Source organism: Myotis daubentonii, chromosome 11 (genome assembly GCF_963259705.1).
Source record: "Myotis daubentonii chromosome 11, mMyoDau2.1, whole genome shotgun sequence".
Classification (NCBI taxonomy): Eukaryota; Metazoa; Chordata; class Mammalia; order Chiroptera; family Vespertilionidae; genus Myotis; species Myotis daubentonii.
Genome location: NC_081850.1, coordinates 54,163,650 through 54,190,723, shown reverse-complemented (window position 1 = coordinate 54,190,723; position 27,074 = coordinate 54,163,650). Strand labels below are relative to the sequence as shown.

General features: G+C 43.3%; 1 protein-coding gene and 1 non-coding gene across 7 annotated transcripts; both read left to right on the top strand.

The window, feature by feature from the left end:
- The first annotated feature begins 328 nt into the window (after positions 1-328).
- Positions 329-27,004, top strand: ZBTB5 (zinc finger and BTB domain containing 5). 6 transcript variants are annotated; one of them, XM_059657359.1, is made up of 2 exons: positions 329-413; positions 22,635-27,004. In XM_059657359.1, the coding sequence occupies exon 2, from the start codon at positions 22,639-22,641 to the stop codon at positions 24,667-24,669; it is 2,031 nt and encodes a 676-aa protein (XP_059513342.1). In that variant the 5' UTR covers positions 329-413; positions 22,635-22,638; the 3' UTR covers positions 24,670-27,004. The 6 variants fall into 6 exon arrangements, with proteins under 6 accessions (XP_059513342.1, XP_059513340.1, XP_059513345.1 ...); XM_059657357.1 differs by lacking the exon at positions 329-413 and adding an exon at positions 479-605; XM_059657362.1 differs by lacking the exon at positions 329-413 and adding an exon at positions 615-924.
- On the top strand, positions 18,135-18,207 carry LOC132212921 (small nucleolar RNA SNORD107). The gene has a single exon (XR_009447856.1). It is a non-coding gene; the product is annotated as a small nucleolar RNA SNORD107 (small nucleolar RNA).
- Positions 27,005-27,074: the final 70 nt, after the last annotated feature.

The following is a 27,074-nucleotide window of genomic DNA, read 5'->3' as shown; positions in this document are numbered from 1 at the left end:
GTGATTGGTGGAACGAGACAGAACGCCCTCTCGCAACCACAATGGGTCTTGATTGGTTGTGACACACATTAGCTTTTCTATAACCAAACCTAAAGCCGCTCAGTGGTGAATCCCGCCTTAAAGGCGTTTGATACCAGTGTTACGTGTTGTAAGGAAAACGGTGATTGGCCACAGCGCTCGCGGATTCGGTCAGTAGTAAACACAGCGAGACTCCTGGGACCAGGGATTGGCCAATGTCCCGGAGCCTAGGAAATTCTTCCGGATTCCGCGCGCTGGTTGGCTGCTCTCCTGTTCCGCCCCCGCCCCTCTCTTGCTGATTGGTTACAGTTCGGCCCGAGGGGAGGAGGTGGAGTAGGCGATGTAGCATTGCGTCACTTCCGTTTACTGTCGGCCGCCGCCGCGGTGTTATCCGAGTAAGGCGGCCAACGGGCTGTGGGAGCTGGGGAACGAGAGGCGGGGTGGGCGGGGAGGGTGGGCGGAAGGGGTAGGAAATCCCATCACGGAGACGCCAGCCTGGACGTTCCCGCCTCCTCCGACACTGTCGAGTCGGGTCGGAGAAGGGTCATTGCTTTCTCCAGCGAGGAGGGGGGCGGAGCCCGGCTCAGGTGAGGAGACCCTGTCAGTGCGAGTGGTGGGAGCCTCCGCGCGCGGGCGCGCTCAGGTGGAGACGGTTGAGCACCAGGGGCGCTGGGCTGGCGGCCTCAGCTGGGTCGCGACCAAGCATGTGGGGAGCGCGCAGACGCGTCCCGGTGCCCCCCGCCTGCCCTGCCCGTCTTTCTAAGGGGGTATTGTTACCCTTCCTAGCGGAGGGGTCGGGAGGATGGGAGGCGGGTTCTGCGCAGGCGTCCCCGTGTCCTGACGCCAGGCTGTCTGTCTGCGGGATTGGGCGGAGGCTCTTGCCCCCTCGGATCTGCGGGTGGAGAGGTTGGTTACCGGGTTGGGGCGGGAGAGGTCTCCGGACCGACAGCCTCGGACCTGCTGCCTGGGCTCATCCTGGGCCTCCTTGAGCGACACTTTCATTTCGCCACCGCCAGGCCAGCGCGGTCTGGAGCCGGGACCTGGCGCTGGCCCGGAGGGTGGAGCCAGTGTTGGGGAATGGCCCACGCTGTTGCCGGAGGACTCCAGTGCGTGTGGGCATTCCTTGGATGCCCACTGCGTCCAGGCTTGGTGAGAACGGCCGTTCCACCTCCTCCCCTGGCAGATTCGCACGTAAATACATCAGACGGGGAATGAAGGTGGCGTTGAAGATCAGGTTTTTTCCTTCCAAAAAAGGTCAATTGTTAGTAAGTCAGTCTGCCTTCTGTCATAGTGGACGGTAGTGTAGAAACGAACTTCTGAAAGGAACACAGGTTCTAGTTAGAAGGAAAATTCCTAGGTAAAGGCAAAGAAAAGTCTTGATTACTAAGTAGTATGCTCAAGTTCTGGCTAATTTGAATGAATACAGAAGGAAGAAATCCTTCGCATTCAAGAATTAAACAGGAATCTTTCCAAAGTAGATTTACAATTGTGAGTAACGCGGAACAGAGGTTTTTTTCCTGCATTATTTATTAATTAGAGGCCCGGTGCATGAGTTGGCGCCCGGGTGGGGCCCCTAGGCCTGGCCCCTTGGGGCGTCTTGCCCAGTCCTGATTGGGGGGAGGGGGGAGAGCACTGACCACCAGGGGGCAGCTCCTGCCTTGGGCGTCTTCCCCCTGGTGGTCAGTGCACGTCATAGCTTCCAGCCCGTTGTCCCTTCCTCAGGTCTTAAGGGTGGCTTAGGCTTTTATATATATAGATTATTGTATTATTTTTCCATACTAACACCTGTACACTTACATTTGCCCCAAACTACTTTTCAGTTGTAGTAAATAGATGATACTACATACATTGGGATCTTCCTTTAGAGGTTGAAGTGAATGCTGTGCCTTCCTCATCATTGATGATTTGTTATCTTTTGGATGGGCTTTTGTGCCTTAGATAATTTTAAAAAGGTGGCCTGGGTACTTGTTTTCTGGAGAGCTTGCTTTTCGTATGCTGAAATCTTAGGATTTCCGTGGTGAGGGTGGTTGGCTATAAGCTAAAATTATAGGAGTGGGGGGGAAGAGGTCAGATGGGGAGGGAAGAAAAAGAATTTCAGATAAAAGCCCCTAACCCAAGCGAAGGCCTCCCATTATTGCTTTAACCCCCTATGGAAATCCCAGCAAACTCGGGAAGACTGGCCTGGCCCCTGCAGCCGGCTTGATGAGCTGCCAGGTAATACTAATAGGTTGGAGACTTGTTCTGGGCCCTTGGATTTTAAATGAGCCAGGACTAATAAAAAGTCCTGAAATCAACTTGTTTTCTGATCTGCCTTTTTTCTCCTAAAAGTTGTGTCAAAACATACTGTCGTTAGCTGGAGGTACTGGCAAGCTGTTTTCTGGTTCATTGAGGTGCCTCTAGAAAAATTCTGAAAGTAGTAAAATTTGAAAGGAAAACATCTAATGGAGTGTTTTCCTAGATTTATGGGGCAGTGCTCTCAAAAGCTCTGTTGCAAGACTATCATGAGAAGTTGAAGTACTTTTTAAAAATCGCTTGGATACAAAATGCGTGTAAATGTTTTAGTATTTAAGTACTTAGCTTGAATTTTTTTTTTAAAATATATATTTTATTGAGTTTTTACAGAGAGGAAAGGAGAGAGATAGAGAGTTAGAAACATCGATGAGAGAGAAACATTGACCAGCTGCTTCCTGCACACTCCCCACTGGGGATGTGCCCACAACCAAGGTACACGCCCTCGACCGGAATCGAACCTGGGACCTTTCAGTCCGCAGGCCGATGCTCTATCCACTGATCCAAACCGGTTTCGGCCTTAGCTTGAATTTTATTGAGTTCTTTAGTGTGGGTAGGATTTAATATCTGTGTACAGTCAGATACGGCAAAGCTTGCTGTAGTGCAGAATCTTCAATCTGCCTCAACTTCTTGGAAGGGAAGAGGAAAAACCCAAGGTAGTGATTTGATGTTAGCTGTCAACTTAAAAAAAAAAAAAAGAAAGAAAGAAAAAGTAAATTTATTGTAAACAAATACTTTCTTCTATCCATTTTAAGCGTATGATTTTTACTGTACTTAACATTTCTCAAATATGGATGTTGTCTAGTAGAGCCAGATTTGTTAGTGTAGCAGGTGGGATGGAATGTAACACTAACTGCAGTGAACTTCTCGTGCTAAAAGACCAGCTGTTTCTGAGAGAACTATTGCTTTTTACAGTTGTTTTCATCATTTTCATCACTGAATAGTGGCTTTTAATCTGAAGACTAATTTGGGGGGGGGAATGAGATGACTTTTATTTGATTAATTACACATAATTTTGCTAAAGACTTTGATTTATCTTTCTGACAGTTCAAACAGATTAGGAATTTGTGTTGGAGCACTAACTTTATTGTAATTATAACCAATTAATTTTCCAAATTTGTACTCTGAAGTAAGTTTGTTAAAGTACCTAATGGAAGTGGTACTTTTTTCTTATATAAATGGAAGTTAACAAAGTGTTTTGTTTCTTTTACTAACTTAAAGGATGTTTGAGTGGAGTCTGCTTTTAGAAATTAGATTCTGTATTCTGTTACTTTGGGTACTTGATAACAAGTGTACAAATGCTTTATTTCCAAGTTCTTAAATTTAATATGATTAGGGTGAATTGCTCCCCCTTTTCTTCTGAACATGATATTGTTAACTGGTATAATTGATTTTTCACTAAATCTTAATTAGTTGATTATAATTTAAAATCCGCTCAACAGTCTTCCTCTAAAAATGCGAGATCTTCAAGTTGTTCAGTCCTTCTGTTTTAGCCTCTAGTACAGCAGAGAGGATTTGAGGAAGTGTAGGGAGAAGAAAACCCACTGTGTTGGGGTTCAGTTCTGAGGGAAACCCACAGATAGTGCAAAAATCTAAACACATTTAATAACATACATTGTAGTTTTTATTTTGAGTAGAACCTCAAAAGCAACTTAGCAGGTAAAGTATCAGTCACTTGCTAAATGCTCTTGATTTGATAAATGATTCAGAAGTGAAGGAATATACTACTTTGAAAGTAGACTAGGTATGAAAATGAATTAAATCTTTTTTTTTTCCTACTGGAAAGATACCATCAATAATAGTGTCTTTAAAGCTTTGGCATGGCTTTTTTCTTGAGAAAGTAGTGTCATTCATTAAGAATATACTTCTCGCCGAAACCGGTTTGGCTCAGTGGATAGAGCGTCGGCCTGCGGACTGAAGGGTCCCAGGTTCGATTCCGGTCAAGGGCATGTACCTGGGTTGCGGGCACATCCCCAGTAGGAGATGTGCAGGAGGCAGCTGATCGATGTTTCTAACTCTCTATCTCTCTCCCTTCCTCTCTGTAAAAAATCAATAAAATATATATTTTTAAAAAAAGAATATACTTCTTGCCTGGCCGGTGTGACCAGAGGTCACGGTTCGATTCTGGGTAAGGGCCCATGCCTGGGTTTCGGGCTCTATTCCTAGTGTGGAGTGTGCAGGAAGCAGCTGATCAATGATTCTCTCTCATCATTGATGTTTCTATCTCTTTCTCCTCTCCCTTCCTCTCTGAAATTAATAAAAAGTATATTTAAAAAAAGAATATGCTTCTTGATCTATCAGGGATAAAAGGCAGTGAAAGAAAGCTCTTTTTTAAATTGCTGAGAAGTTTGTATGTGTAGGGGGCGGTAATTGAGGGATGGCAGGCAACATTTTGTAAGTAATAGAGGGAAAATACATTTAGACTTCTTAAACAGATGTTAAAATAGATATAGTTTCATATTTGCAAGTAGCTAAAAGAAGCCATTTATGGTTTTTTTAAATACCTTTATGAAGTTTGTATGATCTTTAGAGCTTTAACTGGCTACAGATGTTCTTTTATCTAGATAATCAGCTAGCTGATTATTCTTTTGAAATTTTAGGAAAATGTAGTACCCAGGAAAGGGAAATTTCTAAGCCAGTTACAGTGTGAATGTAAAATTCTAAACAGGATAAAGTGGTGAAATTTGTCATAAATGATTTTAAGTTTAAATGTATCCTTTTCAGTCGGTCATGTATGTAACTTGCTGTCTTGGGCATGCCCATCTTTCAGACAGTACTCTGTGCTGGTGGGCCACCACCCTGACAGACCACCTCCCTGAGAGGCTTGGGCAGGCCAAGATTTCCCCATATGACAGGTGAGCCTGTTACCAGGAATATATTTTGTTCCCCTCCCCTTCTTCCCAAAGCTCTGATCCCTGATCATTATTCTGCACCAGTTTCATGGAAGGCAGCATTGGGGAAGAGCCAGTGGCAAGAGGCAGTGGGAGGAGAAAGCATAGCTCATCCTGCATTCTCCTCACCTTCCCAAACTGGGGTCTATTGGCCATGGTGAAGGCTTGGCAATGTGATCGGTGGTGGTGGCATGTGGCATTGGTATCAAGGGAAGATTTGAGTAAGAGAAGAGGAGAAGAAAAGACCCTCCTGCCACCTCTTCCACAACCCTTGCTCTAATTTTCAATCCTTTCGCTGTTATTTTACACACCTGTCTTTTCACTCTAAAACAGCCCTCCCCAATTCTTGACCTTTCTTTTCAGCTTCATCCCCTTACTCTCTCGAGCCTCATAATCCTTATTCCTAGCCTTTGCTCACACTCGTAACTACATACTGTTCTCTCCTGAGTATTCTTTCATCATCCACCTGGCCCATGTCTTACTGGGGGCTTGCTCCCATTACAGCAAAGTGAAGTTTTATAGTTGAACCTGGGTTCATAACTCCTCTCCTTCACTTACTGTACTAGCTGGATGATGTTGGCCCTAGTCATGGGGATGATAGTCACTGCTTGACAATCATCCATAAGAAATAAAAGATGTAAAGTACCTACAGAACCTGATTCTTAGTAGGCATTTAACTCATCCTACCAACTAACCCACTACCACCCAACTTATTTTGTAGACTGTCCAGTTGGGATTTGTCTGATGTTTTTCTCATGATTAGAGTGGGGTTATGGGGTTTTGTGGGGAAGACCACAGAGAGAAAGTGCCATTCTCATCACATCAACACATGACGCCTATAACATGCATACTATGAATGTGACTTATCACCATTGATGTTGCCCTTGATCTTGATCACTTGCCTGAGATAGTGTGTGTCAGATTTCTCCACTCTAAAGTTACTCTTTTCCCCTCCCTTTCTGTATTGCACTCTGGAAGGAAGTCACTATTGCTCAGGCCATGCGTAACAAATGGGAGTGGGCCTAGGGCATTGGAAACTAAAGAGAAAATAAACAAATGGGACTACATCAAAATAAAAAGCTTCTGCACAGCAAAAGAAACCATCAACAAAACAACAAGAAAGCCCACTGCATGGGAGAACATATTCACCAATGTTATCACTGATAAGGGTTTAAATAAACTCAAAATGGATAAAGGACTTAAATGTACGACAGGAAACCATAAAAATTCTAGAAGAAGCCAAAGGCAACAAAATCTCAGACATATGCCGAAGCAATTTCTTCACTGATACAGCTCCTAGGGCACTTGAAACTAAAGAGAAAATGAACAAATGGGACTACATCAAAATAAAAAGCTTCTGCACAGCAAAAGAAACCATCAACAAAACAATGAGAAAACCCACTGCATGGGAAAACATATTTGCCAATGTCATATCTGATAAGGGCCTAATCTCCAAAATTTATAGAGAACTCATACAACTTAACAAAAGGAAGATAAAGAATCCAATCAAAAAAATGGGCAAAGGACCTAAATAGACACCTTTCAAAAGAGGACATTCAGAAAGCCAAGAGACATATGAAAACATACTCAAAGTCACTAATCATCCGAGAGATGCAAATCAAAACAGCAATGAGGTACCATCTCACACCTGTGAGAATGGCTATCATCAACAAATAAACAAACGACAAGTGCTGGAGAGGATGCGGAGAAAAGGGAACACTCACGCACTGCTGGTAGGAATGCAGACTGGTGCAGTCACTATGGAAGACAGTATGGAGTTTCCTCAAAAAGTTAAAAATGGAACTCCCATTTGACCCAGTGATCCCACTTCTAGGAATATATCCCAAGAAACCAGAAACACCAATCAGAAAGGATATATGCACCCCTATGTTCATAGCAGCACAATTCACCATAGCTAGAATCTGGAAACAGCCTAAGTGCCCATCTGTAGATGAATGGATTAGAAAACTGTGGTACATCTACACAATGGAATACTATTCTGCTGTAAAAAAGAAGGAATTTTTACCATTTGCAACAGCATGGATGGAACTGGAGAGCATTATGATAAGTGAAATAAGCCAGTCAATGAAAGAAAAATACCACATGATCTCACTCATTTATGGATAATAAGGACCATTATAAACTGATGAACAAAAACAGATACAAAGGCAGAGCAGCCTCGAACAGATTGTCAAACTACTGCTGGAACGCTGGGGAGGGTTGGGGGGCGGGAGGGGGGGCGGTAAGAGATTAACCAAAGGACTTTTATGCATGCATATAAGCATAACCAATGGACATAAGACACTGGGGGGTAAGGGAGGCTGGGGGATTATCAAGGGGGGAAAAGGAGAGATATGTAATACTCTTTATAATACTTTAAGCAATAAAAAAAATTTAAATAAAGCTACAAAAAAAAAAATGGGAGTGGGGAGTGTGCTCCATCTCCTTGAGGACAGAGTAGCTACATAAATTACTTGGAATTCTTCTGCACAGGAGATTTGTCTCTTCTCTCCCATTCATTTATCTAATCAACCATTTATATCAGGATGGACCTATGGATATTTATTGTACACTTTGGGTTATAATAAAATACTATTTTATCTATCTTTTTGCTCAAACTGTTCCAGCTTTGGCCTTGAGAGCACTTTCTCCTGTTGGGCCTTATCTCCCTTTCATATATTCCCATTATTATATTTGTTTGTTTCTTTTAAGCACTTCCTGACTTTCTGGCACTATAAGATTCTGCAGGCTTATCTTGTATATTTCCTGCCTCAGTCCTAGAATCAGCCATTTCTCCAAGGAGCCCAGGTTCCTTTTATTAGCGAACTATAGGCCTGGTGCATGAAATTTGTGCACGGAATGGGGGGGTGTCCCTCAGCTGGCCCGCACCCTCTCCAATCTGGGACATCCGTCTCACAATCCAGGACCGCTGGCTCCTAATCGCTCGCCTGCCTGTTTGCCTGATTGCCCCTAACTGTTTCTGCTTGCCAGCATGATCGCCCCCTAACCACTCCCCTCCCGGCCTGATTGACACCTAACTGCTCCCCTGCCGGCCTGATCGCTCCCAACTGCCCTCCCCTGCCAGCCTGATCGCCCACAACTGCCCTCCCCTGCCACGACCCACCTGCTACACGCGAGGCAGCGGAGACCAAGGCAGCAGAGACGTTAGGACTGGCCTCCTCCACACCACGCAGAGCCATGGGACCCCCAGGCCTTACTGCGTGGAGCAGCTGCTGGGCCCCACTTCCACTGTGCATACAGCCATCTTGTGGGGGCCATCTTTGTGGTGGCCATCTTGTGACGACGTCGCACGCAAGGGCACGAGGACCACCTAGGCTTTTATTAGTATAGATGGTATTTGAAACCAACATCTGTGCACAGGGAATGCTCAGAGTGGCATTGTTTTATATTTTTTGCAAATCTCTTTAATGTCTAGTTTAATGGAAGAACAGTTTAGTTGCAATGTAGAATCTGAAACTATATCAATGAACTTTTTATATTTACATTAAAATACATTAATTTTTATCTTGCACTTTGAATGGGTATCTTTTTTACCCATACCTTATTTTGTAACATAACATCATGGTTACATTAGTCATTTGGAAAATGTTGATTCCCTTGAGTTATGCAGATCTTTCAAATGTTGACACATTTATTATGTAATATTTTTAAAAATCACATTTCATTAATATCACTAATGATTTGAAGGATTTGAACATTGGGAAGCTGTCAAGCTCACGGTGACAGACACAGATTTTCCAGAATTAGAAATTTTCACCTGAAAGCTCAGATTTTATCATAGGCAAGAAATACTGTTAGGTGTTTTCCTTGAAATGACAAGCTCATTTTTTTCATTTCCAAGAAAATGTCTGACAAATACTCAAGTCTGAATAACCATAGTTTGACACTCATTCTTCCAAGTAAAAATGGTGTTCCATGAAAAAAGCAATGAGTGCTGTTTGTGATTCAAAAATTGCACAAGTTATTTCCCTTGAGACAACATCTTATTTCAATATGTAGCACAATGACCACAGGTGTACTTCCTGTTTCATCTCACATAATATCAAAAAGGCACGAATGTATTCAAGAATCATGACTAAATAACAATAGTGAAGACAAAGTAAGATTAAATCCCCTATAGAGTCAGCATTCTTGTAGCAGTGGCTGTGTGGGGATTGTTCTTACTGCCTAGTTCAGTGGTCGGCAAACTCATTAGTCAACAGAGCCAAATATCAACAGTACAACAATTGAAATTTCTTTTGAGAGCCAAATTTTTTAAACTTAAACTAGTTAGGTAGGTACATTGTTATTAACTTAATTAGGGTACTCCTAAGGCTTAGGAAGAGCCACACTCAAGGGGCCAAAGAGCCGCATGTGGCTCGCGAGCCGCAGTTTGCCGACCACGGGCCTAGTTCAAGGTCAGGTGTCCAGCCTTCTCATCAATTCTGTGAACAAACCAATGACCTTTCAGCAAGTTACTTTTTAGTTAAGTGAGCTAGAATCATTTTCTGTTGCTGCAAACAAGAACCCTGACTGACCTGGTGCTTAAATTTTAAAATGCTTTTTACAAAAGTTATCTGAAAAGTGAGTCTAGTTCAAAATTATATGCTAACTTGCTGTAATTATTAACATCAGTTATGAGTATTCACTATTCAGTACCTACCTTCCTACCCTTACCTATTTTCCAGCCAGAATGATTACATAGCTTCCCCCACCTCAAACCTCTCCCCACCTTTACCTCTGTCTAGAATATATTTTATATCTCATTTTATCCTAATCCAGAACAATACCTAGCTCTGTTGTCAAATCCACCATAAAGCTGTAAATAACCTTTGCCTTCTTTGAGCCATCATGTACACTTTATCACTTATGTGGCACTTAATGGTTATTTGTGTATGACTTGTTTCTGCTAAGCATCTGTGACAGGACTATGCCATATAAATCTCTGTTCCCCAGCACTTTAAAACTTTGGATGAATGAATTTGTATACCAAATACACAGCATGTTCCAGGGCTGTTGAAATCTCTAGGGCTCTAAGTTGCTGGGCCTCTTCTTTTCTAGTGGGTCAGCTGTCAACCTGCAGCCAGCTCTTCCTCATTTTCTAGATTTGCTATTGCTCATCTTTAATCCATTAAGAAACTAGAAAAACTTGAATTTTGTTTGTTTAAAACAAAAGAGGGTTTGAGAGATTTTCCTATGAGGAAATCTTTCATACATAGGTTTTGATATTTATTTTAGATATTCTGAGACTTTTCCTTGTTTTTGGAGAGAGTTGGGGCTCTTAGAATAATGACTATTGAGTAATATGGTGTTATATTTCATTAACATACAGTTGAAGTTTATCCAACAAATAATTTATTGAGGCACTTTAAGGGAGAGAGAGAAAATATAGTTCCTGGCCTCAACAAGCTATTTCAGTTTTTTAAAAAAAGCATTTTGAATTTGCACTAGATATATAATAGGACACTAATACCTTTTCTTATTTAAACTGAGTTATAAAGTTCTAGGTCAGCTAATCCACAGGAATGTTGAACTGGAAAACAAGGTGGCAAATTGGGGAGAGTTGGAGTGTAGAGCGAGACAGTAAGGGCTTCTGGCATTAGCTTGACTTCCCCAGTGGTGCTCACCTTTACTTATTGACGGATTCTCTTCAGATTATATATATATATATATATATATATATATATATATATATATATATATATATATATATATATATATATATCTCAGAGATGAAGGGAGAGAGAGACTAAGTAGTATGCTCAATGATGAGAGAGAGTCACTGATCTGCTGTCTCCTGCACACACCCCCACTGGGGATTGAGCCTGCAACCTGGCCATGTGTCCCGACTGGGAATCAAACCGTGACCTCTTGGTTCATAGGTCGATGCTGAACCACTGAGCCACGCCAGCTGGGCCCAGATTCCCTTTTTAATAGACTTCATCTGTCCAGTTTCCGAGCCAGCCCTGACAGAGCAGAACCAGAGAGAATATGAAATTAGGCTGACAGATCTGGTATCTGGGGCTAACCTTGGGCATCTGTATGCCTATCTTGTCCCAGCCTTTCCTGATTTCCACTTAGTCAAATCAGAACAATGGATGAATGTTCTTGGACTCCAAGACTTGGAGCCCTGTCAAAAGTCCTAGCCTGCTTGACTGGGACTTGCCTGGTTTTGTTGTCTTACGTTTATCCTTATTTATATCATCTTTACAAGTGAAGGAAAAGTTCTGTTATTTTTCTGCTAGGATTTTATTTGGATTAGGGATATTGAATGTTAAGAGTTTCTTAGAATGTTAAGATGCTTCCCTGTAGGTAGCAACTTTGCAGATCCTGCCGGGCAGACAGGCAGTAAATCACTTGCAGTGGTGGTAGATGATGTTTGAGTATGAGTGTATTTTTCTTTATGAACTAAGTATATTAATGAAAAGCATGTGGGTAAGTCAGTATATAAATCAAATAGTTAAAATGTACTGTTAACTGGCTTGTTCTCCTGGAACACAAATGAGCTTTTTAAAAAATCAGTCTAAGTAAAGCATTATTAGGAAAGTAAATCCATAGAGAAAACAGTCAATTCTTGATTATCCATGTTAATGTAATGAGCAGTGGTATAAATATTATATATATTTAAAATATTTTTATTGATTTCAGAGAGGAAGGGAGAGGAAGAGAGAGAGACAGAAACATCAGTGATAAAAGAGAATCATTGATTGGCTGCCTCCTGCACGCCCCCTACTGGGGATCAAGCCCGAAACCTGGGCATATGCCCTTGACTGGAATTGAACCTGGGACCCTTCAGTCTGTAGATTGACACTCTATCCACTGAGCCAAACTGTCCAGGGCTAAAAATATTTTCTTAATTATATTTAGTTTGGAAATTGCTAAAACTCTGTTCCTGCAGATAACAAATATTGTAAATATTATTGTGTATACTTGCTTTGGGTAAGACACAGTTACAAATTGATAGTTGCTGTTTCTCCTCCAACTATATAGACTCACAGAGTCACATTTTGAAATCGTTAAAGAAACGTGAAACTTTTAAATTTGATTTGAAGGCTTCAGACTGGCATCTTTAGGTAAAACACTTTTCAGCATGAGCTATTTTATAGCTTTTAGGCTGGACCTCTGAATTTGCTAGAGTTGCTTTGAGAGTTTTTGATCTAGATTAATAATTACCTTCCATAAGAGCAGAGTAACAAATTTTGTGTCTCCCCAACTGAATTTTTTAAATACCTCTTCTAGATACAAAAGGTTTCAAGATAGCTGTGTTATTTAGGTTTTTCTGAGATTGTGCTTCGAGCCTCATCGTGTGACAGAGATCCAACATAAACCAGGTTAAGGTAAAAGGGGAATTCATTGACTTGTGAAATAGGAAGTCCTAGGGTGATGCTAACTACAGTCATGGCTGGATGCCAGGATGTTGATGACATCAGGACATTGTCTTTGGCACTGCTTTGCACCATCAGTGCTAGACTTAGATGTCTCTCTCATAGATTGTGATCTGGGTGAAGATAGCACCAGCAGAAATCTTGAGGGCAAACTCTAATTGGCATGGCTTGGGTCATATACCCATTTTTGAAACAGTCTCTGTAATCAAGGCCTTTCTGGATCATCTGTCCACCTATGGAACTCAGAAATTTGGAGCAATCTGATCTGTTAGAACCACATGGACTAAGAATGGGTGAAGTTATTGTTCCCCAAAGGTTTAGTAGACAAAAAAATGTGTTCCTTAGAGATAGTATTTGAATGTTGCTTAGTGGAAAGATGTTAAGTTCACATTGTTGCAGTTATTTGTTGCTGGGTAACAAACCACTTTAAAACTTAATAGTTTAAAACAATAAAAATCATTTTATTCTCTAACACAGTGGTTCTCAACCTTCTGGCCCTTTAAATACAGTTCTTCATGTTGTGACCCAACCATAAAATTATTTTTGTTGCTACTTCATAACTGTAATGTTGCTACTGTTATGAATCATAATGTAAATATCTGATATGCAGGATGGTCTTAGGCGACCCCTGTGAAAGGGTCGTTCAACTGCCAAAGGGGTCGCGACCCATAGGTTGAGAACCGCTGCTCTAATAGTTCTAGGGGTGACTGTACTTGGCTAGATGATTCTCTCTTGGGGTCTGTCATGTGGTTGTAGTCAGATTGTGACTGGGGCTGAAGTCATCTCGAAGGCAAACCTCACTTCTGGTGTTGACTGTCAGCTAGACTTCAGCTGGGTTTTCTCATGGCATGATGTTTGGCTTCCAAGGGAGAGCCAAAAAGACCAGGTGAAGACCTGTGTTATCTTTTATGATCTAGCTCACAAGTCATATAGTGTAACTTTAAAATCTATAGTAATAAAAGAGAAAAATGGTAATTGGTGTATGACGATACCCTTTTCATTGGCTAATCAGGGCTATATGCAAATTAACTGCCAACTAAGATTGGCAGTTAACTGCCAACAAGATGGCGGTTAATTTGCATATGTAGGCACAATGCAGGGTGGCGAAAGGGAAAGCAGGAAGAAGCCCCCTGCCACTGACAGTGATCGGAAACCCAGGGGGGAGCTAAGAGCTGGGGGGCAGGGCAAAGGCGGCCCTGGGGCCGCCTTTGCCCTGCCCCCCAGCCATGATCGGAGAATCAGGTGCCTTTTCCGCCCTGGCCAGTGATAGCAGGAAGTAGGGGTGGAGCCAGCGATGGGAGCTGGGCACAGTCGAAGCTGGCAGTCCCAGGAGCTAGGGGTCCCTTGCCTGGGCCTAAAGCGAAGCCCACGATCGCGGGGCTGCTGCAGCTGTGGGTCCCTGCTGCCCGGGCGGGACGCCTCAGCCAGAGGCTTCCTGCAGGGGCAGGGGTGGAGCCCGTGCGATCGCGGCACCCCCCGCTGCCACTGCAGGTCCGTGCTGCCCGGGCCGGACGCCTGAGGCCAGAGGCGTCAGGCCTGGGCAAGGGGCCGATCCTGCGATTGGAGGGTGATGGGGGTCAACGCCTGAGGGCTTCCCAGTATGTGAGAGGGGGCAGGCTGGGCTGAGGGACACTCCCCCCTGCCCCCCCCCCACACCCAGTGCACGAATTTCGTGCACCGGGCCCCTAGTATATGTGTGTGTGTGTGTATGTATGTATATGTATATATATATATATATATATATATATATATATATATATATATATATATATATATATCAGCCGTGGGCAAACTACGGCCCGCGGGCCGGATCCGGCCCGTTTGAAATGAATAAAACTATTGAAAAAAAAAGACCGTACCCTTTTATGTAATGATGTTTACTTTGAATTTATATTAGTTCACACAAACACTCCATCCATGCTTTTGTTCCGGCCCTCCGGTCCAGTTTAAGAACCCATTGTGGCCCTCGAGTCAAAAAGTTTGCCCACCCCTGATACACACACACACACACACACACACACATTTATGTATAGAGAATCATTGATTGGCTGCCTCCTGCACACACCCCACTGGGGATTGAGCCTGCAACCCGGGCATGTGCCCCGACTGGGAATCGAACTGTGACCTCCTCCTAGTTCATGGGTCAGTGCTCAACCACTGAGCTACACCTGGTCGGGCTACATAGTGTAACCTTTGTAATAGTCTTAGACTTGTCTGTTTCAAGGGGAGTGAACATAGGTCCCATCACTTGTGAGAGGAGTGTAAATATAAATAGCACATTATAAGACAACATGCAGGATGGGAGATCTTCATGTAGCCAGCCATCTTGGAAAATACAATCTGCTATACACATTGCCTTATTTCCTGTGACTTATTTTTATACAGAACATGGAATGTAAATGAGGCCATGGCAGTTCTTGGATTGTCCTTATCACTTTGTTGCCTAATGTGTCATAGTATTACTAAAAAACTCTCAGACATTTTTCCCTTCCCGATAGCACTCTGATTTCCTATTTGTGAATTATCTTGACACCCACACCCCTTTTATGTGTAATCTTGTTAGGTGGATAAATCAGCAACCAGCCTTCCACTACATAAGTAAAAACCAGAAAGACCCTTCCTCTTTGTTTTCCCAGCACAGTCGGGGTGGGGGTGGGTCCCTAAGCTCAGTATAGAGGAGCTCTCCCTGGAACTTTGAATCTTGAGCATGTGATGTCCATTCTGAAGGAACTGGTGGAGGCCTTTTATTGCAGAAGCAGTAGCTGTGAAGGAGACTCTTCCTACTCCACCAGTGTGACTGGATTTTGCTTCCTAACCCTTCAAAGTTCCTTTGACAGCTGTCTGGTTCTTCACCCTCCCAGGTCTTTGTTTTCTCAGATATCTTTTGCTTACGTAAGCCAGAGTTGCGTTCTGTGGGTTCTAAGTACAAAGCCTTAACTGACAGACCATTATAATAACAGCTAGCTTTATTTTATGCCCAAATTAATTAGATTTCTTTAATTATGCCAGAAAGCTCAATTAAAAATTACGTTGTGGCATATTATTTTGTTAATGACTTGTTAAAACAGTGTTTACTAATGTTTACTACAGCAGGACCTCTTAATGTAAAGTGGCATTTTAGAATGAAAGAACTGAATTGAGATTCCTCATTGACTTAATAATTTTGGGATAGCAATGGGGGATTGGGAAGAAAACATAGTAAGTATATATACAAGTGTCCTTTCCTAACAGACAGTAGCATCTGTTGTCTATATGGTTGAACTGAATTGAGATTCCTTGCTGACTTAGTAATTTTGGGATAGCAATGGGGGATTGGGAAGAAAACATAGTAAGTATATATACAAGTGTCCTTTCCTAACAGACAGTAGCATCTGTCGTCTGTTTATTCTTTAGTATAGTGTGAGTAGCAGATACTCTCTGGGCTCTAACCAGATCCCCATGATCCTTTCTATCGGTTCTGTGCACCCGCCGTGCAGCTTCTGTATGCGTTTGCTTCTGATGGCTTGCATCTGTGACTCTTCTGAGGACTAGGTCTTTGGGTGACAGGCATCCCTTTGTGCATGGGCCCAGAGAGCTGGAAGTGCTTGGCAGGCGCTGTTTCCCTGGAGAGGCTCTTAGCTGTTGACTGACTAATGCAGGGCTACAACAGACCAGTTTCTTTGCCCTGAGGTGGCTTAAACTCATTTATACTCCAGAGCTCTCCTGCTAGACCAGGCTAAGGCTGGGATTTTGCCCCAAATCGCACCCTTGCTTGGCTGCTGCTGTTTCCTCTCATGCTCTCCACCCCCAGTTTCTCCTGGGAGCACCTCATTGATAAATCACTTTCACTTGAATCCTTCACTCATGGTCTGCTTCTGGGAAAACTTACCTAAGATGCTATAAATCTAAGCCTTTTTCATATTCATGGTCTTTGGAATCACTTTTGGGCATCAGAGTAATGCCCTGCTATTTCCAATTCATTCTTGGTATGGCATTTTTGGGATGGCCAAAACATACATTTAAAAATGCTAGTACTTCAGCAGCATTTCTCATTTGGTTTAACTTATGGCTGTACTTTTACCTTAATGAGTTATGCATGTGTTACTGGATATTAAATAGCTTCTCTTAAAAGTCTATTGGTGCACTCACAGCAACAGATTGCCCTTCTCTAACTCATCCTTATCAATCCACTTAGAAATATTGGTCAGTATATACTACATTTGATTACATTGCATGACATGTGAGATAGTAACTATTTCTTTCAATATTGGATCATTGAAAGCTTCCTCTCCTAAAATGGTTTAAATAACATAGGAATTATCTTTTCCGTAGCATTTAATAGATATTCCCTATAAAACTATTTGGTACTGGCCGAAGCCGGTTTGGTTCAGTGGATAGAGCGTCGACCTACGGACTGAAGGGTCCCGGGTTCGATTCCGGTCAAGGGCATGTGCCTGGGTTGCGGGCACATCCCTGATGGGGGATGTGCAGGAGGCGGCTGGTCGATGTTTCTCTCTCATCGATGTTTCTGACTCTCTGTCTCTCTCCCTTCCTCTCTGTAAAAAAAATCAATAAAATGTATATTTAAAAAACCCCTATTTGGTACTGATGCTTTTTCAGGGGAGGGGGAGTAATTCTTTGGTAAATTTTTCTAATTTTGTGTATGTGTGCGGTTATGGTCTGTTCAGCTCTCTTCTTTTTCGGTTTTAAAAACAAATTATGCCAAAAGTATATGTAGTTTGCTAAGTACAGATCACTTAAGAATCAAAGAGTTCTACAAGATTTGTTAAGAAAACCACCAGGCCCTAGCCTCTCTGCTTTCCATTTTCTCTTCCCAAGGCTTTTAACTAATTCTTTTTCCCCCCCACATATGTTTTTATTGATTTCAGAGAGAGGAAGGGAGTGAGAGAGAGAGAAACATCAATGATGAGAGAGGATCATCGATTGGCTGCCTCCTGCATGCCCCCTACTGGGACTTGAGCCCACAACTCAGGCATGTGCTCTGCCTGGGAATCGAACCAGTGACCTCTTGGTTCATGGGTCGACACTCAACCACTGAGCCACACCGGATGTAATTCTTTTGATATTTGTATGCATACACTAAATTATGTACTTAGAGCTACTTAATTTTTTAGACATTATCTATTGACTTCCTCTTGGTTAGAGATAAGATTTTTTTATGAATTTGTTAATTTCTCCTTATAATTCTAGTTTTGGTATATGCATTTCAATGCACTCTCCCTGCCTCCATCATTTCAGTATAGTTAAGAATTTTGGTTTGAATAGCAGTTCTCAAAGTATAGTCCAAGGACCCATAGGGGCCCCTCACACTCTTTCAAGGGATCTGTGAGGTCAAAATTATTTTCATAATGACACAAAGACTTATTTGCTTTTTTCACTCTCATTCTTCCATGAATGTACAGTGTTTTCCAGAGGCCATGTGATATGTAACATTGCAAAAGCCTAAATGCACAAGAAAATAGGAGAATCCAGTTGTCTTCCATTAATGCAAAAATGTAAAACAGTGCCACTCTTCTCATTCTGAGGGGAAAATATATTTTATATAAAAGTGGGTTCATGATGACACAGGACCTTGTCTGAACTTCATGATCTCAAAACATGAGCTTGGATGTGTCACTGAAATCTAGTCATGCGCCTCACACACACCTAGCACACCTGGTCAACAGGAAGTGTTGGCTTGACATGACAACGTAGCATACTTTCCATGGCAGTTAACACACGTTCGTTCCTCAAACATCTTTCCGCACAACCTTCACACACATTTCAAGCGCATCCTTTTCTCTTCTGTACATACTTGTGCTGTTGGAGGCGACAAAGGAGGCCCACCCACAGACCCCGACAGGTACACGTGCGGAGGGAGCGGTGCAAGGCATGGAGACGGCCCGCCCGCCTTGGATGGAACGTCGACACCCGCGTGCTCGGTATCTAGCGGTGGCTAGGTGAAGGCCTCACGTTGACCAACATGCCGGCTGTATGGAACATGCCTTGCCATGGACACAGCTCCTGTTTGAGGACAATTGATCTTGTCTGTGACCTAGGTCAGCGATTTTCAACCCATGTGTGCCAAATTTTTTAAAGCATGTAACTCACCTTCCCTTAAACCATCAAATAGAAAATTATGAGAATCCACGCAAAAAAAAATAAAAATAAAAATAAAAGTGGTTTACCATGTAATTATTATTATTTTAAAGGAAATTAACAAATATATATTTTATAATATTTTCAGTTTTAAATTCCCCAGAGCTTTTAAAATTTTACCCTAGTTTCTTATCATAGCCTGTGGAAGAGGAGTCAGGGTTTAATAAATGCTAGTTGAAGATGTCTACAGTGCCTGCACACATGTATTGTAACATTGGCCTTCTGTTTTGGCTCATTCTTTCACTTCTCGATGATCACCTGTTACTGAGTACAACTATGCATTTCCAAAGTCATCTGTACATGACATGCCTTAGAGGGGCTCTAACTGTCAATGGGACATTGTAGTGGACATTTGTCATTTGCAGCTGCCCAGAATCTTTTGACGACCCCTTCCTTTACATCTGCATAGCCTTTAAATTGTGAGCCCACTTTCCCAAGGTAGAATCATGGTTATAAGAGCTAAGGTTCCCTTGGTCATATGTACTTGAGTGGGTTTGGATGCCGATGTGAGCAATATGGAACAATATTTAGCATTTAGAACTACTCTCCAATATGATAGCCATTTATTTTATTTTGTGTTTTTTTAAAAATATATTTTTATTGATTTCAGAGAGGAAGGGAGAGGGAGAGAAAGATAGAAACATCAGTGATGAGAGAGAATCATTGATCGGCTGCCTTCTGCATGTCCCACACTGGGGATCGAGCCCGCAACCTGGGTATGTGCCCTTCGCCGGAATCAAACCTGGGGCCCTTCAGTCCACAGACCAACGCTCTATCCACTGAGCCAAACCAGCTAGGGCAAGCCATTTAAGTTAATTAAAATTAAATAAAATGAAAAGTTTGGTTCCTCAGTTACACTAGCCACATGTCAAGTGCTCATAGCCATATATGACTAGCAGACAGCATAGAAACAGTGCTGATGATTTCCATTATTGTAAAACGTTCTACTGGGTAGTGCTGATCTCGAAGGTGCAGTGTCAACTACTCTTTCTGAGTCACTAATCCAGAGCAAGCTCCATGCAAAGGTGCAGGTGGTAGAGGTGGCGGTGGCAGTAATGAATTTTCTGGAACGGTTCCACAATGTGGCTGGGCACTCTGGGGCATTCGAGTATAGCTCTCCTATCCTCCCGGAGATTTTGTGAGCTTCCCTTCCCAACATCCTGTAATCATAAATCACGGTGGAGTGGACTTTACTGTATTCATTTAAGAACTCTGACTTAATACTGAAGTGCTTTCTGACACTCTTGATATTGGAAAGATCAATTGAATAATCCAATTAGCCAGCTTTATGGCTAAGATTAGCTTTGATCTGGTGGATTAGATTTCCATTGCTAAATCAAAAGATCATAAATTGACTGATGAAATGATATTGAGATATCGCTAAATGGATAATTGCACACTGTTACTAACTTAGAGAATCTGTGTTTCTCTATATTTTAATCATCTCTAATATTACAATGTTAGTTTCACAACTTGCAGAGCCCCTTAAGAGAAAGGAAGCCTTGCCCCAGCTGGGTGGCTTAGTTGGTTGGAGCGTTATCCTGTATACCAAAAGGTTGAGGGTTCGATTCCTAGTCAGGGAAAATACTAGGTTGCAGGTTCGATCCCCGGTCAAGGTGTGTACTGGAGGCAACCCATCTATGTCTCCCTCTCATATCAACACACACACACTCTCTCTCTCTCTCTCTCTCTCTCTCTCTCTCTCAAATAATAATAACAACAACAACAACAACAACATATCCTCAAATGAGTCCCTAAAAAAGAGAGGAAAAAGCATGCCTTTGCACTGCCTTGAAGATGGCCTGACAACAAGGCATAGCAGGACCTTAACAGCCACCCCTGAAGTGAGAAGAACTTGAGTTGATCTCTAGGTCTGTGTTAGGGCATCTAGAATAGGGCTGATGATCTTTAGGGGGCGGGTGCGCGTAAATGATTGTATGGATGTTTACCTATCTTCCAGTATTATTTCAACTTCTGCCTTTGTTGGGCAATGCTTTGCTATCTCAGGAGTCTCTTCTTTAAGGTCTCTAGGCTCTGGGAATTTCCTCAAAATGGTGCTTCTGAGACCACAATATCTTTGCTACTTATGCTTTTTCTATAGAAAGTGGGATTGAAGGTTAAGAGGTGGCATTCCAGTGAATGACCTTTTGTGGAAAAGAGTTGTAGTTTCTTCTTATACTCAAGGTGACTGACATTTCAAAAAATGAGGCTATTTTTTCTCATATAAACATATTTCTGCTGCTTGTTGAAGAAGACATTGACCAGGATGTCACTATCCTTTTAAATTAGTATGCTAGAATGAAATGCCATTTATTTGGTAAGTTAGTCTTTTATCCCCCGCCCCCCCAATCTGGATCTTGTTCATCTCTTGTTCTCCCCTTTCCCCATTATTTTTTTTTTGTGGTATAATTTATTGATCTACATTGAGGTATAATGTACATACCATAAAATTCCTTGTTTTAAGTGTACAGTTCAAATATTTTTAGGAAATTATGAGTTGTGCAGTCATCACCACAATCTAATTTTATTTCTTTAAATATATTTTTATTGATTTCAGATAGGAAGGGAGAGGGAGAGAAAGAAAGAAACATCAATGATGAGAGAGAATCATTGATGGGCTGTCTCCTGCACACCCCACACTGGAGATCAAGCCTGCAACCCCGGGCATGTGCCCTTGACTGGAATTGAACCTGGGACCCTTCAGTCCACAAGCCGAGGCTCTATCCACTGAGCCAAACCAGCTGGGGCACCACAATCTGATTTTAGAACATTTCCATCTTCCCCCCCAAATTCCTCTTCCCCTTTGCAGTCCTACCATGATCCTGTCCCCAGCCCCCAGTAACTCTCTGTTTCTATAGACTTACCTTTCTTCTGCCATAGGCACAGAGCTTCCATTGGGTTATTTTTATTGAATAGATTTCCATCCAGTCCTCCTGTCTGAGTATCACCTCCATTCCACTTCCCCTGGCACCTTAGCAATCAGTTCCTGAGCCTTTGGGTGGGTGGAGATCTTATATTTTAAGTCAGGGTGTTTTATTCACTGCCAATTTAAGATTTTAGCTTTCTGGGTATGCTAAGTCAGTTAGCAATCATTCATTTACCTGTTCACCAGCTTCCAAAATGCTATTGATACTTATTTCCAATTCTTTCTTTCCTTCTGGGTTTATACCTTTAACAAAACCATCCTGGCTGGTGTGGGTCAGTGGTTAGAGCATCTTGGGTTCGATTCCTGGTTGTGTGGGAGACAACCAATTGATGTGTCTCTTTCACATTGATCTCCCCCCTACCCCCGCGCATCTTCCCCCTCCCTTCCACTCTCTCTAAAAATGAATGGAAAAAATATCCTCAGGTGAGGATTAAATAAATAAATAAATAAAAACAAAACCAAAAAACTTTAGTATATTTTTAATGGAGTCTCAGGAATGAGTGTGTTGGGGGCGGGAGAGTAGTGGTAAGCACATGCGTGCAATCTACTACTATTTATAACTAGAAGTCTTCCCCACTAATGTTGATTTACCCCTTTCACTTAAGTTACTGAAAGACTGGAATTTATTCATTGTCCTTAGGGAATGCAGAACTCAAATTAACTTCTGTGGGCAGATATTCTATTACTCACATGTTGGCCTTTTCTAACATGGGCCCTAAGTGTTAAATGTTAAAAGTGGGTCATATGAAGAGTGAGGGAGCCTGTAAGCAGCCATAGCTGATCCCACGTGTGTGCATGTTTCCAGAGCTGTATCTGAATCAGCATTTGCTCCTTGTTTGACGGGTTTTTAGTCTGCCCATTATAAAAAACATCACAAGGTTTTAAAATCCAAGCTTGGCTGTCCATGCCTCTTTTCATCACACCCTCTGTGCTCTGGCTTTGTCTTAAGCTTTTCTAAGTCTTAACACTTTCTTTGTTTTCCCATAGGATCATGGATTTTCCTGGACACTTTGAACAGATCTTCCAGCAACTGAACTATCAAAGACTTCATGGCCAGCTCTGTGATTGTGTCATCGTAGTGGGGAATAGGCATTTTAAAGCCCACCGCTCCGTACTGGCAGCCTGCAGCACGCATTTCCGAGCCCTGTTCTCAGTGGCAGAGGGAGATCAGACCATGAACATGATCCAGCTGGATAGCGAGGTAGTGACAGCGGAGGCCTTCGCCGCACTGATTGACATGATGTATACCTCCACCCTCATGTTGGGGGAGAGCAATGTTATGGATGTCTTATTGGCAGCCTCTCACCTGCATTTGAACTCTGTTGTTAAGGCATGTAAACATTACTTAACGACAAGGACACTGCCCATGTCTCCCCCCAGCGAGCGTGTTCAGGAACAGAGCGCCCGCATGCAGCGCTTCTTTATGCTGCAGCAGCTGGGACTAAGCATAGTGAGTTCAGCTCTCAATTCCAACCAGAGCGGCGAGGAGCAGCCAGCCCCCATGAGCTCCTCAATGCGCAATAACCTGGACCCGCGCACGCCCTTCCCCATGAGACGCCTTCATAAGCGTAAGCAGTCTGCAGAAGAAAGGGCCAGGCAGCGCCTCCGACCTGCCATGGATGAGTCTGCCATTTCTAACGTTACGCCAGAGAATGGGCCTTCAGGGGTTCATTCTCGAGAAGAATTCTTCTTGCCAGATTCTCTGAAAATTGTGGATAACCCTAAGGCCGATGGAATGACCGACAACCAGGAAGACAGTGCCATCATGTTCGACCAGTCTTTCGGTGCTCAAGAAGATGCCCAGGTGCCCAGCCAGTCCGACAACAGTGCTGGTAACATGGCGCCGTTGTCCATGGCCTCTCGTGCAACTCAGGTTGAGACTAGTTTTGAGCAGGAAGCTGCAACTGAGAAAAGTGGTTTTCAGTGTGAAAATGCTGAGGTTGGCCTTGGTGAGAAGGAGCATATGCGTGTGGTGGTGAAATCTGAGCCCTTGAGCTCTCCTGAGCCTCAGGACGAAGTGAGCGACGTGACCTCACAGGCAGAAGGCAGCGAATCTGTGGACGTGGAGGGAGTTGTGGTCGGTGCTGAGAAGGTGGGCCTCAGCCCTGAGAGCAGCGACCGGAGTTCTTCAGATCCCCAGTCCAGCACTGACAGGGTAGGCGGCATCCATATTTTAGAAGTCACAAATAACTTGGATCATAAGTCCACTTTCAGTATTTCAAATTTCCTTAACAAGAGCAGAGGAAGTAACTTCAGTGCCAATCAGAACAACGATGATAATATTCCAAACACCACTAGTGACTGCAGGCTGGAGTGTGAGGGTCCTTATTTGTTGAGTCCAGAGACCGGGCCTGTGGGCGGGCCCTCCTCGGCCACCGGCTCTCATGTGGAAAACCCATTCAGTGAGCCTGCGGACTCCCACTTCGCGAGGCCTATGCAGGAAGCCATGGGCCTGCCCTGTGTGCAGAGCTCAGGCTATCAAGGAGAACAGTTTGGAATGGATTTTTCCAGGTCTGGTTTGGGCCTCCACTCCTCCTTCTCCAGGGTAATGATGGGCTCTGCAAGAGGAAAGGCCAGTAACTTTCCGTACTACCGCCGCATCGCTCCCAAAATGCCAATTGTGACTTCTGTCAGGAGCTCGCAGATCCCAGAGAACTCTGCCAGCTCCCAGCTTCTGATGAATGGGGCCACGTCCTCATTTGAAAATGGGCATCCTTCCCAGCCCGGCCCTCCACAGCTGACCAGGGCCTCTGCTGATGTCCTGTCCAAATGCAAGAAGGCCTTATCAGAGCACAACGTCTTGGTTGTAGAGGGCGCTCGCAAGTATGCCTGCAAAATCTGCTGCAAGACTTTTCTGACCTTGACAGATTGTAAGAAGCACATCCGTGTTCACACAGGTGAAAAACCCTATGCCTGCCTGAAGTGCGGCAAGAGGTTCAGTCAGTCCAGCCACCTGTATAAACATTCCAAGACTACCTGCCTGCGCTGGCAGAGCAGCAGTCTTCCCAGCACTTTGCTCTAACCCTGACCTCTTGAGATAATGCCAATGTCAGCTGTAGGAAACTAAAATCTCTTGGTTGGGAGCTAATACCCTTGGGTTTGAGGCTTCAGGCTGCCCAGTGGCTCTTGCCAATTTCAGTGACTCAGAGAGAACTAATAGGTGTAGCACTAGTGCTGCTGCATTTCTGAGTGAAATGCACGCTTTCAGAGAGGGACGCAGCCCTCGAGCCAAGTTCTCTTAGGGTTGAGGACTGTAGTCAGAAAGTAGTTTCTAATTGATGACGTTAAAAATGGCACATGTAAAAATTAAAAATCGAAGTGCAAAAAAATTTTTTTAGCAATTTTTGTAAAACTCTGTGAAGCATTTAATTAAAATTCCTATACCCTCTGATGGGAATATTATATACCTGAACAGTGATGCAAAACTCACCTATGTGTAGCCAGTGGCGACTTTGTGCCCGTCTAAAAGGCCCTTGAGGACGACACACCTGTCGGCCACAGATGCTGTAGAGCCTATCGTGAGCTGGTCCTAGGCCTCGGAAAGTACTGTATTTTTTATTTTTGTCTGACTTGCAGTCACAGACACTGCACTTTGATGGTGCTGACACTGGGTCCAGCGCGAGCATTCTCTGGGCTTTTGGGTGTATATACTTTTGAAAACATCACTGTTGGATAGATGTTTTAACAGTTTTCCTGGTTTTAAAAACAAGGTTGTAAATGGAGTATGTACTTGTAGGGAGTGACCAGTAAGGTACTGTTTCTGTGTGTGCTGTTTTAGCAGTATTTTAACCAACTTGTATACATGTTACAGTTCCACGTTTGGAAGTCAGAAAAGAGCTAGTGTTTGTCTTTGTTCTGATGATGTGGAGTCCTGTTCTGTGGGATCTTTCACGGCGCATTTACGCTTTGCTCCATCCAGGCTTCAGGGCCAGTCCAGCCTGACACATCTTACCCATGGCACGCCACGCCTGTTCTCTGCTTCGCTTTTTCACTCTCGCCCTATATGGCTTCGTTCCCAGGGCCTCGATTGCTGTTTTCAGTTATAACCAAAAACCATGGATTTATTACTGTTATATACTATAGTTTTTTAAAGTATAGAATGTGAACTTTTGTTGTTGCCCCAGCTCAATACTGCATGTTTGAAATCCAAGCATAGCAGTGTTCACCAATATTTTCCAGCCTTATAAGAGGGTTGGAGAGCCCAGAACATAGACGTCACCAAGGAGCATCTGAGACTGTTAAAAGGAACATTTGGGTCACTGTCCAGGGCCTCTGTGGGTCCCACTGCCTCACTTCCCCAGCCAGGCTTGTGGTCTCCTGACCCTCTTATCAGGGCTGCTGGTGGCACCTGTGTCAGGCTGAGCCCTGGCTTGTGTGCTTCCAGGGAAACGGCACACGTTCCTGTGTGCCTGGAGAGCTCATGAAGTCAGTTTCATTCATGCATGGACAGGAGTTCATTCTTTATACAGCTTTCTTAGACACCAACCATTGTGCATAATTGAGAGAAGTCCTTCCATTTTTGTGTTTAGAAAGCTAAGTATGTGTAGCCTAAAACAAAAATCAGCGTGTTTTTTCCTCTTAATCTAGTGTGTGCAGTTACACACCTGTCTGGATAAACTCAGAATGCTCATAGTTGGGCTTGGCATCTCCTGTGAACAGATTCCCAGGGAGGGAAGGAGGACTCTGATTTCTCTCCTTTCCAGCAGATGTGGGAAAGAGACCACTGGAGGACACGGGGTCACCTGTGAAATTCAGTGTGTGTGTGGCTGATTGTTAGCAGTTGTGTTCTGACTTGATGCGAGGAGGCTCTACATCCACCCTTCTACACAGTGTGGGGACCAGTCTTAGGAGATTAATCTTGGCAGGCAGCGTGGACAAGAGACCCTGCCTGGGCCTGGGAAGACGAACCAGTGACACGGGAACACCAGTGGCAGCCTCCTTCCCTTCCTTCTTGAGGTGGGGGTGCCAGGAGGCTCCCCCTCACCTCATCTGTCTTACATGGACTTGGCTCTGGCCTATCTCCAGTACAGTGGCTGGAGCCCTACCTTTCCTCTGCTAGGTGGAATCTGGAATTGCATCTACCTCTTTGTTAGTTTCTATGTGAGAAGCAAGCTTGCAGGCCAGTGTCCTCATACAAGCTATAGTGCTTATAGGATAATTCAGAGGTTCCCTGGAAAACCAGTCCCAAGGATCCTATGATCATTTCTACCTGAATTAACCTGGATTTTGATTGGTTAGCCTTAATTATAGCCTGGCATAATTTCTGGTGATCAAATCATAAAGTTCTTTCAGGGCACCCATGTCAGTGGTGCTATGCTAGTCAAAATTTGAGATTTTGAAATAAAAATTTTGTCACATTCATGTCTCTAAATATGTGTTATTTTTCTGTGCTTAGGTTAAGGTTAAAACAAAAAGGGAAGCAGTATT